Source organism: Rhopalosiphum padi, chromosome 3 (genome assembly GCF_020882245.1).
Source record: "Rhopalosiphum padi isolate XX-2018 chromosome 3, ASM2088224v1, whole genome shotgun sequence".
NCBI classification, from domain to species: domain Eukaryota; kingdom Metazoa; phylum Arthropoda; class Insecta; order Hemiptera; family Aphididae; genus Rhopalosiphum; species Rhopalosiphum padi.
Window position 1 is genome coordinate 71,861,472 of NC_083599.1, and position 14,930 is coordinate 71,876,401.

Here is a 14,930-nt window from a genome sequence, read left to right on the forward strand (position 1 = left end):
AACCAATATATATATTTAACTGACTACATTTTTTTAGATAGCAGTATAGCAGATTATTGGCGTTCATACCACTTGGGGAAAATAACAAGGTTCTATGTTGAAAACGAAAAAGACGATACAGATAATAAAAAAGGATTTATGCAATTAAATGTAATGCTGAATGAATGTAATTCATACTGATTTTAATAGTTGTCAAAAAATTAGAATTTTTTAATATTCTGAATAATTAATTATGTAAACACATTTAGCTAGTAATCTTCAATCTTAAAATTTGCCTTAGCAATAAAAATCTTTTTATTATTGCTACGTTTATATGATAATTTTGACGAAGGCTACTACTTTATAGTTTTAACTTTTTATAAAACAATTATTTCTTAAGTTAGTGTCATGAACCCTCAACTACTAGATAAGGAAAATAATTCTTATTTTTCGTTATCAACTTTTCTATATTTTATTTATGCTGATATAAAGAATACACTATAAAACATATGTTTATATAATAGTTTTGACGAATATTACCAATTCATATTTTTAACTGTTTATAAAACAATCAATTCTCAAGTTAGAGTCTTCAAACCTTGACTACTAGATTAAGAAAATTATTCTTATTATTCATTATTTACTTTCTTATGTTTCTTTAAACCTGATACTTTTTAAACATTATAAAACGATTGTTTATATGATTATTTTGACAAATGTTACTAATTCATATTTTTAACTACTTATAAAATACTAAATTCACAAGTTATTATCCAACCAATATATATATTTAACTGACTACATTTTTTTAGATAGCAGTATAGCAGATTATTGGCGTTCATACCACTTGGGGAAAATAACAAGGTTCTATGTTGAAAACGAAAAAGACGATACAGATAATAAAAAAGGATTTATGCAATTAAATGTAATGCTGAATGAATGTAATTCATACTGATTTTAATAGTTGTCAAAAAATTAGAATTTTTTAATATTCTGAATAATTAATTATGTAAACACATTTAGCTAGTAATCTTCAATCTTAAAATTTGCCTTAGCAATAAAAATCTTTTTATTATTGCTACGTTTATATGATAATTTTGACGAAGGCTACTACTTTATAGTTTTAACTTTTTATAAAACAATTATTTCTTAAGTTAGTGTCATGAACCCTCAACTACTAGATAAGGAAAATAATTCTTATTTTTCGTTATCAACTTTTCTATATTTTATTTATGCTGATATAAAGAATACACTATAAAACATATGTTTATATAATAGTTTTGACGAATATTACCAATTCATATTTTTAACTGTTTATAAAACAATCAATTCTCAAGTTAGAGTCTTCAAACCTTGACTACTAGATTAAGAAAATTATTCTTATTATTCATTATTTACTTTCTTATGTTTCTTTAAACCTGATACTTTTTAAACATTATAAAACGATTGTTTATATGATTATTTTGACAAATGTTACTAATTCATATTTTTAACTACTTATAAAATACTAAATTCACAAGTTATTATCCAACCAATATACATATTTAACTGACTACATTTTTTTAGATAGCAGTAAAGCAGATTATTGGCGTTCATACCACTTGGGGAAAATAACAAGGTTCTATGTTGAAAACAAAAAAGAAGATACAGATAATAATAAAGGATTTATGCAATTAAATGTAATGCTGAATGAATGTAATTCATACTGATTTTAATAGTTGTCAAAAAATTAGGATTTTTTAATATTCTGAATAATTAATTATGTAAACACATTTAGCTAGTAATCTTTAATCTTAAAATTTGCCTTAGCAAAAAAAACTTTTTATTATTGCTACGTTTATATGATAATTTTGACGAAGGCTACTACTTTATATTTTTAACTTTTTATAAAACAAATATTTCTTAAGTTAGTGTCATGAACCCTCGACTAGTAGATAAGGAAAATAATTCTTATTTTTCGTTATCAAATTTTCTATATTTCATTTATGCTGATATAAAGAATACACTATAAAACATATGTTTATATAATAGTTTTGACGAATATTACCAATTCATATTTTTAACTGTTTATAAAACAATCAATTCTCAAGTTAGAGTCTTCAAACCTTGACTACTAGATTAAGAAAATTATTCTTATTATTCATTATTTACTTTCTTATGTTTCTTTAAACCTGATACTTTTTAAACATTATAAAACGATTGTTTATATGATTATTTTGACAAATGTTACTAATTCATATTTTTAACTACTTATAAAATACTAAATTCACAAGTTATTATCCAACCAATATATATATTTAACTGACTACATTTTTTTAGATAGCAGTATAGCAGATTATTGGCGTTCATACCACTTGGGGAAAATAACAAGGTTCTATGTTGAAAACGAAAAAGACGATACAGATAATAAAAAAGGATTTATGCAATTAAATGTAATGCTGAATGAATGTAATTCATACTGATTTTAATAGTTGTCAAAAAATTAGAATTTTTTAATATTCTGAATAATTAATTATGTAAACACATTTAGCTAGTAATCTTCAATCTTAAAATTTGCCTTAGCAATAAAAATCTTTTTATTATTGCTACGTTTATATGATAATTTTGACGAAGGCTACTACTTTATAGTTTTAACTTTTTATAAAACAATTATTTCTTAAGTTAGTGTCATGAACCCTCAACTACTAGATAAGGAAAATAATTCTTATTTTTCGTTATCAACTTTTCTATATTTTATTTATGCTGATATAAAGAATACACTATAAAACATATGTTTATATAATAGTTTTGACGAATATTACCAATTCATATTTTTAACTGTTTATAAAACAATCAATTCTCAAGTTAGAGTCTTCAAACCTTGACTACTAGATTAAGAAAATTATTCTTATTATTCATTATTTACTTTCTTATGTTTCTTTAAACCTGATACTTTTTAAACATTACAAAACGATTGTTTATATGATTATTTTGACAAATGTTACTAATTCATATTTTTAACTACTTATAAAATACTAAATTCACAAGTTATTATCCAACCAATATATATATTTAACTGACTACATTTTTTTAGATAGCAGTATAGCAGATTATTGGCGTTCATACCACTTGGGGAAAATAACAAGGTTCTATGTTGAAAACGAAAAAGACGATACAGATAATAAAAAAGGATTTATGCAATTAAATGTAATGCTGAATGAATGTAATTCATACTGATTTTAATAGTTGTCAAAAAATTAGAATTTTTTAATATTCTGAATAATTAATTATGTAAACACATTTAGCTAGTAATCTTCAATCTTAAAATTTGCCTTAGCAATAAAAATCTTTTTATTATTGCTACGTTTATATGATAATTTTGACGAAGGCTACTACTTTATAGTTTTAACTTTTTTTAAAACAATTATTTCTTAAGTTAGTGTCATGAACCCTCAACTACTAGATAAGGAAAATAATTCTTATTTTTCGTTATCAACTTTTCTATATTTTATTTATGCTGATATAAAGAATACACTATAAAACATATGTTTATATAATAGTTTTGACGAATATTACCAATTCATATTTTTAACTGTTTATAAAACAATCAATTCTCAAGTTAGAGTCTTCAAACCTTGACTACTAGATTAAGAAAATTATTCTTATTATTCATTATTTACTTTCTTATGTTTCTTTAAACCTGATACTTTTTAAACATTATAAAACGATTGTTTATATGATTATTTTGACAAATGTTACTAATTCATATTTTTAACTACTTATAAAATACTAAATTCACAAGTTATTATCCAACCAATATATATATTTAACTGACTACATTTTTTTAGATAGCAGTATAGCAGATTATTGGCGTTCATACCACTTGGGGAAAATAACAAGGTTCTATGTTGAAAACGAAAAAGACGATACAGATAATAAAAAAGGATTTATGCAATTAAATGTAATGCTGAATGAATGTAATTCATACTGATTTTAATAGTTGTCAAAAAATTAGAATTTTTTAATATTCTGAATAATTAATTATGTAAACACATTTAGCTAGTAATCTTCAATCTTAAAATTTGCCTTAGCAATAAAAATCTTTTTATTATTGCTACGTTTATATGATAATTTTGACGAAGGCTACTACTTTATAGTTTTAACTTTTTATAAAACAATTATTTCTTAAGTTAGTGTCATGAACCCTCAACTACTAGATAAGGAAAATAATTCTTATTTTTCGTTATCAACTTTTCTATATTTTATTTATGCTGATATAAAGAATACACTATAAAACATATGTTTATATAATAGTTTTGACGAATATTACCAATTCATATTTTTAACTGTTTATAAAACAATCAATTCTCAAGTTAGAGTCTTCAAACCTTGACTACTAGATTAAGAAAATTATTCTTATTATTCATTATTTACTTTCTTATGTTTCTTTAAACCTGATACTTTTTAAACATTATAAAACGATTGTTTATATGATTATTTTGACAAATGTTACTAATTCATATTTTTAACTACTTATAAAATACTAAATTCACAAGTTATTATCCAACCAATATATATATTTAACTGACTACATTTTTTTAGATAGCAGTATAGCAGATTATTGGCGTTCATACCACTTGGGGAAAATAACAAGGTTCTATGTTGAAAACGAAAAAGACGATACAGATAATAAAAAAGGATTTATGCAATTAAATGTAATGCTGAATGAATGTAATTCATACTGATTTTAATAGTTGTCAAAAAATTAGAATTTTTTAATATTCTGAATAATTAATTATGTAAACACATTTAGCTAGTAATCTTCAATCTTAAAATTTGCCTTAGCAATAAAAATCTTTTTATTATTGCTACGTTTATATGATAATTTTGACGAAGGCTACTACTTTATAGTTTTAACTTTTTATAAAACAATTATTTCTTAAGTTAGTGTCATGAACCCTCAACTACTAGATAAGGAAAATAATTCTTATTTTTCGTTATCAACTTTTCTATATTTTATTTATGCTGATATAAAGAATACACTATAAAACATATGTTTATATAATAGTTTTGACGAATATTACCAATTCATATTTTTAACTGTTTATAAAACAATCAATTCTCAAGTTAGAGTCTTCAAACCTTGACTACTAGATTAAGAAAATTATTCTTATTATTCATTATTTACTTTCTTATGTTTCTTTAAACCTGATACTTTTTAAACATTATAAAACGATTGTTTATATGATTATTTTGACAAATGTTACTAATTCATATTTTTAACTACTTATAAAATACTAAATTCACAAGTTATTATCCAACCAATATATATATTTAACTGACTACATTTTTTTAGATAGCAGTATAGCAGATTATTGGCGTTCATACCACTTGGGGAAAATAACAAGGTTCTATGTTGAAAACGAAAAAGACGATACAGATAATAAAAAAGGATTTATGCAATTAAATGTAATGCTGAATGAATGTAATTCATACTGATTTTAATAGTTGTCAAAAAATTAGAATTTTTTAATATTCTGAATAATTAATTATGTAAACACATTTAGCTAGTAATCTTCAATCTTAAAATTTGCCTTAGCAATAAAAATCTTTTTATTATTGCTACGTTTATATGATAATTTTGACGAAGGCTACTACTTTATAGTTTTAACTTTTTATAAAACAATTATTTCTTAAGTTAGTGTCATGAACCCTCAACTACTAGATAAGGAAAATAATTCTTATTTTTCGTTATCAACTTTTCTATATTTTATTTATGCTGATATAAAGAATACACTATAAAACATATGTTTATATAATAGTTTTGACGAATATTACCAATTCATATTTTTAACTGTTTATAAAACAATCAATTCTCAAGTTAGAGTCTTCAAACCTTGACTACTAGATTAAGAAAATTATTCTTATTATTCATTATTTACTTTCTTATGTTTCTTTAAACCTGATACTTTTTAAACATTATAAAACGATTGTTTATATGATTATTTTGACAAATGTTACTAATTCATATTTTTAACTACTTATAAAATACTAAATTCACAAGTTATTATCCAACCAATATACATATTTAACTGACTACATTTTTTTAGATAGCAGTAAAGCAGATTATTGGCGTTCATACCACTTGGGGAAAATAACAAGGTTCTATGTTGAAAACAAAAAAGAAGATACAGATAATAATAAAGGATTTATGCAATTAAATGTAATGCTGAATGAATGTAATTCATACTGATTTTAATAGTTGTCAAAAAATTAGGATTTTTTAATATTCTGAATAATTAATTATGTAAACACATTTAGCTAGTAATCTTTAATCTTAAAATTTGCCTTAGCAAAAAAAACTTTTTATTATTGCTACGTTTATATGATAATTTTGACGAAGGCTACTACTTTATATTTTTAACTTTTTATAAAACAAATATTTCTTAAGTTAGTGTCATGAACCCTCGACTAGTAGATAAGGAAAATAATTCTTATTTTTCGTTATCAAATTTTCTATATTTCATTTATGCTGATATAAAGAATACACTATAAAACATATGTTTATATAATAGTTTTGACGAATATTACCAATTCATATTTTTAACTGTTTATAAAACAATCAATTCTCAAGTTAGAGTCTTCAAACCTTGACTACTAGATTAAGAAAATTATTCTTATTATTCATTATTTACTTTCTTATGTTTCTTTAAACCTGATACTTTTTAAACATTATAAAACGATTGTTTATATGATTATTTTGACAAATGTTACTAATTCATATTTTTAACTACTTATAAAATACTAAATTCACAAGTTATTATCCAACCAATATATATATTTAACTGACTACATTTTTTTAGATAGCAGTATAGCAGATTATTGGCGTTCATACCACTTGGGGAAAATAACAAGGTTCTATGTTGAAATCGAAAAAGACGATACAGATAATAAAAAAGGATTTATGCAATTAAATGTAATGCTGAATGAATGTAATTCATACTGATTTTAATAGTTGTCAAAAAATTAGGATTTTTTAATATTCTGAATAATTAATTATGTAAACACATTTAGCTAGTAATCTTTAATCTTAAAATTTGCCTTAGCAAAAAAAACTTTTTATTATTGCTACGTTTATATGATAATTTTGACGAAGGCTACTACTTTATATTTTTAACTTTTTATAAAACAAATATTTCTTAAGTTAGTGTCATGAACCCTCGACTAGTAGATAAGGAAAATAATTCTTATTTTTCGTTATCAACTTTTCTATATTTTATTTATGCTGATATAAAGAATACACTATAAAACATACGTTTATATAATAGTTTTGACGAATATTACCAATTCATATTTTTAACTGTTTATAAAACAATCAATTCTCGAGTTAGTGTCTTGAGAACTTGACTACTAGATTAAGAAAATTATTCTTATTTTTCAATATTTACTTTCCTATGTTTCATTAAACCTGATACTTTCTTTATTTTTTATATTGGATCATAATATATAAATATAAATTTAAAAAATTGATATTCCAATATGTTATTTAATGATATATGTTCTTGTACTTCATACAATATAAATATACATAGTGGATGCTAATTGTCTTTATTCAACAACTAAATATTTTAATGAAATAAAATAGGGAAGGATTTCAGTTTACAGCTCCCTAAGTGATAATATAATTACATTTATTATGAATATAGGCATAACATTATAACTATAACGTCAATAACCAATAAAGTCAATTTCTATAAACACGTTACATTTATCTTAATAGGTCAGGTTTTAAATAAAATGAAACACATTTTCATACAAGAACTATTCTACCATTATCAGAATAAAAAGACATTTGCCTTAAAATCCAACCATTTTTTATTACCTATCGATTATTGTTAATTATCAGTTAATATAACTCATATTAATAAACAATTAAAATAATTTATAATCTTTATTCTTAAAAAATGTCTTACTCTCTTTCTGCAATATAAGCATAACTTAAAGGAGACAGATAATTGTAATTGATATCTTTAAAAACAGTTATGTACATACTCTGTTTTTGATCAATAAAAAAAAAAAAACACTGGTAGATACCTACAATATATTTTGTATCTAAAATATGTAAATACAATTATAAAATGTAATTACTAATTAATATTAAACAATATTTAATTTTTTATTTAATATTACAAATTTTTGCAACATAACTTATTCATCTATTTTGATGATAAATTTACGAAAATTGGACAGTAAACTATTCTTTATTACCAGAGTTTCTACTGATAAATTGTTCAAAATATCCTGATAAATCAAACAATGAAGAGTTTAGTATTTTAAAAGAAATGAGCTTGTAATAAATATTTATAATTATATCCCCTTATGTGCATCTACACATGAAACTATCTTTATTTTATTCCACTACAGTACCATACCAATACACACCAATAAGTAAGTTTTTAATATATCCTCATTTATGACAAAAATATTTTTAATAATTATGAATCAAATATATTATTAAACACTAATATACTCAGTTATCAATTCAAAAGTTAATACAATTTACATTTATGCATTATACTTATTTTAGTCTGTACAAGAAAATGGTAGAAATCAAACTATAGGTATTCACTAATTTTATAAAAAAAATTAATTAGTTTTGAACTTAATGTACTTTCCAAATTAAAATTATCCTCAATTACACATACACTATAAGATATTGAACTAGACATTATCATAATTTGTATAACATGAAATTTAAATTAAAAATACATAATACATTTACAGTTATTGTTTGGATATCCGCACATATCCTTCTATCCTTGATCAAAATTAAAGCAAATAATCAACTATATTATAATAATTAATATTATGTATTACTTTTTTAATATTTTTATCATCTTAAATTATAGTAAGAAAAATATTTGTGAAATATTTTTGTACAAAAATTTAAAAAAAACATATTGTAAGGAGATTCATATTTTTATACGATCAAAATCGGCTATTTTAATATCACAACATGTATATAAATAATCAGAAAATCTACTTAATATAATATAAATAAAGGATCACATTTTTATTTCATAGTTACAATTATTACAAATCAAAAACATTTATATAAACGTGAGATTTATTAATTATTATTTAAAATAATAAACTTATTCACAGTTTTATTTGTTTAGTTGTAGTATAATAATTATCATGATTTCATTAAAAAAACAATAATTGATAGTGATAATTGAATATATAAAAACTTATATGACTACTTAATTAATAAATTATTATACTTATCCTTCAAATGGTCTTATACAGGGGTGGACTGGGAATCGGGGGCGATTGCCCCTTTGCCTCCCTGGCTAGTTTTCTCTTTGTCTTTTACAATTATTTGGAATATTACAAGACATTGATTGCATTACGTAACCAATAGACAATTTTGGAGAAAGGTATCTCATCTTAGCTATGTGTACCTATACTTTATTTGAGAGTAATTGGGTATTATCCATCTGTTACACACAATACAACGACCTACTAAATTAAAATATACTCATAGTGTACAAGGTTTATCTTGTCTCTTGAATGGTATAATACAATTATCCATAAAATTGTACAATGATACATTTTTTAATGGTTGAACGATAGTTTTTGAATAATCTTCATTTTTTTCTTTATTAGACACATCCAAATAACGACGTAGATATGATTTTTTTTGGCATTTCGTTATGACTATTGGGCTATTTAATAAATGCCATCCAAGATTTTTTGCATAAAAAAGATTTTGAGGAACATATAATAATGCATCGTGTTCAAGATTGAAGTATAGTTTCTCAAGTTCTAGAAGACAATGAGGTATATATGTCTGAAAAAAATATAATTTTCTTATTATTCATAGGATTAAAACAACTAGATATTTAAATTCAGAATTTTTAAATAGTAATATTTTACATAGTTATAACCTGCATGAAAATTGAAATATCATAAAAACTCAAAGTACAAATGCAGAATATGTTGTTAAGTTTGTTTGATATTTCACAATTTACTCAAAAATTAAAGGTTACACACTACATTTGTTCTGATGACAAAAAATTTGATTTTTACAAGTTAGATATCATTAGTTGAGATAATAGAATAATGCAGTTAATTATTGAAAACTAATAAAAGGTTGTTATGATTTTAAATAGGTATTTGAGTATTTATTATTGTAAATTATATCACATTTGAAACTGATTCTTGGTATAAGTAATAAACATTTTTTTTATCAAGTGCTTACATAAAATATAAATACATTTTTTATAACTGCATAACTATTTAGATATTCACTTTTTCTTTAAGTCATTCATTATATTAATTTTTAAATACATATTATAATTCCAAGTTCTAAATTAATAATGAAGAATAATACATTTTTAGGATTTCACCTAAAATCTCAAAATTAATATATTTTTTAAATAATCTTGTTATGTACTATCCAAAAAACTAGAATCAACAAGTATACTAAAGTAATAACGCTGATTGGATGTGAAGGTGAATGGTACTGTTATACAATTTACATTAAAAACACAATACATTCAAAAGATAACGTAAAACAATTCATGCTTTATAAAAGTGTATTGTAAAAAAGACAGTTAGTAGATATAAATAGTAATAAATTCACTATATTACCAGTTCATTATATCTTGCAGATGACAAATATAGATTTTTCAGGAACATTATTTCAAATGGTAATCTTTTGAGGCCAGTAGAATCTAAATTTAAGTATTTTAATGTATTACAAATTGATGTCATCGATATCCAATTTCAGAAGGTATCTTGATTAGTAGGTACCGCGTATGCTTAGCACTTCAATAGGTAAACAACCAATTTCTACAGGAATCGTTGGTAAATCACAGTTTTCCAGCTGAAGTGAAGTGAAATGTGTCTTGTCCAATACAAGCTTATAATAATAATGCGCTCCCGTAATTCATTGACCATGATTTTTCTCTTATAAGCCATAAATTGAATTATATCGTCTAAAAAATTTACATCAAGTGATTCTATTAACAATAATTTATTGGGTTTTTTGAACTCCAATTGTAACTTTCGACTATTAATATTTGAGTGGTACACAAATCTCCACATGGCAAGTTGTGGTAGATCATGCATGTCTCCATTAAACATCGGTAATTATTAATAATTATTTATTGTTTGTGTCACCACTCGCGATTTGAAAGCCCCGAGCGTTAGATTGCTTTAAGTCTAAATTTTGAATTGTAACATATGAAACCGTATTATATTCAGACAACATAATTATTAAAATTAACGCGCACGTTCACAATTTATAAAAAATGAACAGTATTACTGACTATTGAGTACTGGTCATTATACCACAAAATTATACGGTCGACGTGGTGTTAGGTAGTGCGGTCAGGGCATCGGGCAGTTGGACCCCGAGATAACAGCTAATTTATTATCATGGAATTTTCATATACGCATAAATCAAGACCAACCAAAAATGCTAATGCGCCAACTATGAAGTATAAACATTTTAAAATTCCCATTACAGTTCAATTTCTATCTTAAATTTATCTATTTTAAAATTAAATTATAAAAAAATATTTTATTTACGAGTTGTTTTCCGGAAAAACCGTGAGAGATAGGACGAAAGACGTAAGGCTTTAAGTTGGCCCTCGTAACGAGCTACATAAGTTTTATGATTTTGATTTGTCGAAAACGTGGTATTACGACTTTTTAAAACATCGTACCTTGGCCAAGGGCTTTCAAAAACTATATATTTGAAATAACAACTTTTTGGAATAATGAAAAACTGCTGTGCATCTTAAACCGGCGTCGGATGGTAAACTACGACAAAATTATTAATGTAAATTATACAAATAGTGAAGAAATAATAGATGGCAGATACGATATTATGTAAGATATTCACTTTATGTATTTCATCGATACAAAAAATATAACGATAAAGAATACCATTGTATAATGTACCAATAGACTGTGTTGCCTAAGATAGATAAATATAGTCTGGTCTAACCACAAACGATTATTGTAGTTCGGACTTTTACAAACAAGATTTGGTAAATCTTAGAATAAACTATCACTGTTTGTGAGAGTCCGTAATATTTTAGGTACTAATTGTGTTATATTTTTTTCCTTGCTTTTTTTTTTGTATATCAGTATATCAATCACAATATTATATTACGATAACTTAAAAATGATATTATTATTATTTATGTATATTATATTAGGTACTACCATCAGATATATAATAATACGTATTAGCAGAGGCGTATGTAGAAATTAATTTACCTACTCTACAAACACCTACATACGTAAATTTACTGTTTATTCTAAAAAATTCAAAAGTATTACCTAACTTTATATTTACTCGAATAACTAGTATATTCTATGCGATATCTCAAGGGATTAATATTTATAGACTTTAAGATTATTAAGTTGTGAGATTAGTTTAAAATTCAAATGATTTATAATTATTTACAAACTTAAACAGACACAAAATTTTATTTTTAATTTATTAATGGACTGTAGTTTGAATATGAACTTATTGTCATTAACATCATAATCTTGATTATAACACAAAACTAAATAACTATAAATAAAAATAAAATAACTATTTTGCATATTTTAAAGATTTTTATAGTATATTAATCTGGGCCCTAAAAATAACGTATAAACATAAACAATTTTTTTTTAGTTATAATTTGGATGATTTGGAGAACTATAAAGCAAGACATTAAAAATTTCTATTCTTCAACAAAATGTATGTTTCCAGTATGTATGTTGTGTTTTATTAACTATATAAATAAAAAAAGAATTCATTGATTAAAACATAATATTTTTATTGTTATAACAATATGTTTATGTCTAATTATAACTAACAATTCTGTATTTTTTATCTATTCAATTTATTCTTAAAACTTATAAATATATAATATAATTTATTACAAATACATTGATTTTTGTATTAAATATTTTATTTTTTTAATACACTGAATCAATAAAGCATTAAAATCAAATTGCTTATGCTGTGGATCTCCTTTTCCTAATTGGGCTGCGTGTCGTCCCAAAGTATTTATTTTCTTTTTCAAATGGTTCGACGGGATCCCAGGCTTTTGGGGGGTGACCAAAATTTGGGTCGCTGTACCCTGCTGTTGTTGTTGTTGGATCTGAGAACCAACTGCACCTCTTCTTTCTGAATTTTTCACCCATCACTTGTAAATATATTCATTAATTATCATTATTCATTTTTATGAAGTGATGTATAAAAATATGACAATATTACATAAGTAGGTATAAAAGCGATAGTTACTTGCGCGCCAATGTTAATAAAAAATAAATAATCATTTACATATTTCATATTTAAGAGTATGTTAGTGCAATATTTGTTTTTCTCTCAGACTCACATGCAACATATTATGTAATAAGTTTTCACCTAAAATCGTTTTTTATGGCCGAGTTTAAATGATAAAAATCACAATGATTGCAATTGAAAAAAAAAATTTTCACATCTACAAAATAGTATTTTAATTGATGTTCCAATTTTAAATCTAAACAAAATGCAACTATATGAATAATTTTAAAAGGTATATCATTTAAATTGATTGTAATAATTAATGTATATATATAAACTTTTTTAAAGGGTTCAAATCGTATTAAAAAAAACAAGATAACACTGGACACATTACTAATTATCAACACAAAATGTTACCATCTCAGTGAAATTCTAACAACCAAAAACATGACGATCAAATGGGCACAAACTAACTTATTTAATTTTAATTTTTGTTATTTTTATTATTTTTTTTTTTTTTGATAATATTATTCTCATCACAGAAGCAGACTTATTATTGGTTATTTAAATATTACAATTTATTAATAAAGGAACAAAGAATTTGTTCATATTATGACTATTATTTTCTAATTATTTATAGATATAAAAATGGAAATACAATGAGTATTTTAAATATCTGTTTTTCATTTTAAAATATTAAAAAATGCTTTTTCTCACAATTGTTAAGTATTAAAAATATTTTTAAATGATTTATGAGATTTTTTAATCATTTGTAATCATTTAAATAATGTTTTTAAAAATATTATTTTCAAATAATATGAATCAAATGTATTTAAAATAATGTTTTAACATTTTATTTTGATTGGAAAAAAGGCCATTTAACATTTATCAAATAATGCATAAACCATTTTTAACTTTATTTTTAAACATTTAAAAAATATTTTTTTGCTACTAGGTATAATATAAGCTTAAAATTAAATATCATTAAGTTTATATAATAGATAATATCCTCAGCATATTATATCATTTTATTACCAATTTACCATTATTATTATTTTTTATTTTTAGTGGAGTAAAATTGTGAAATATTAGATTGTAAGAAGTACTTATAAAGTATTTACAACTATCATAGTAGAAAAAAATATAAAAAATTAAAAGCAAATCAATAATATATAATGTTTAGAAATAATAAAACAAAATAAAATAATAACATTGGTAATGGTAAAATAAAGTAATAAGTCTTAACAATAAATAAAAATATACATGCACAAAAAATAATATCTATAAATATTTTATAACGATAAAGATTATAATTTTTTACCTTCTTTATGCGGGAGCTGATGCTGTGCTTTTTCTGGAATCGCGTCGGGTGCATCATTGGTCGGCATCGCCTGTACATGTACAGTGACTGCCATAATTACAAACAAGCTTAGTATGAATAATTTCATGTTGATGCAGAGCTGAAATGATACGAAAAATGTTATTGGAAAAATTCCTGAATAAAATATAAACGACAGGCAAGAGAGTATAAAATATGTCACGGACAAAAAAATAATGTTCGGAAATCGTGGAGTACTTACGTGTAAAAAATATTCTTGAAAATAAAGGTGACTGTTGAGACATAAATGGCGATCGGCACCCCCTTTTATGCCCTGGCTGCGGCGGCGACTTCTTC

General features: G+C 23.5%; 1 protein-coding gene and 1 long non-coding RNA gene across 2 annotated transcripts; one reads left to right on the forward strand and one right to left on the reverse strand.

The window, feature by feature from the left end:
• Positions 1-9,499: 9,499 nt before the first annotated feature.
• On the reverse strand, positions 9,500-11,093 carry LOC132925596 (uncharacterized). The gene is made up of 2 exons (XM_060989976.1): positions 10,615-11,093; positions 9,500-9,811 (listed from the first exon to the last, which is right to left on the reverse strand). The coding sequence occupies exons 1-2, from the start codon at positions 10,735-10,737 to the stop codon at positions 9,500-9,502; spliced, it is 435 nt and encodes a 144-aa protein (XP_060845959.1). The 5' UTR covers positions 10,738-11,093.
• Positions 11,094-11,769: 676 nt separating this feature from the next.
• On the forward strand, positions 11,770-13,712 carry LOC132927901 (uncharacterized). Its single transcript, XR_009661889.1, has 3 exons — positions 11,770-11,859; positions 12,659-12,735; positions 13,604-13,712. It is a non-coding gene; the product is annotated as an uncharacterized LOC132927901 (long non-coding RNA).
• Positions 13,713-14,930: the final 1,218 nt, after the last annotated feature.

Coding starts and splice junctions, on each gene's coding strand:
- LOC132925596 (XM_060989976.1), bottom strand. CDS start 10,737: ATGACATCAATTTGTAATACATTAAAATACTTAAATTTAGATTCTACT. Junction 9,812..10,614: donor CTGCAAGATATAATGAACTG/GTAATATAGTGA, acceptor TATTTTTTTCAG/ACATATATACCTCATTGTCT.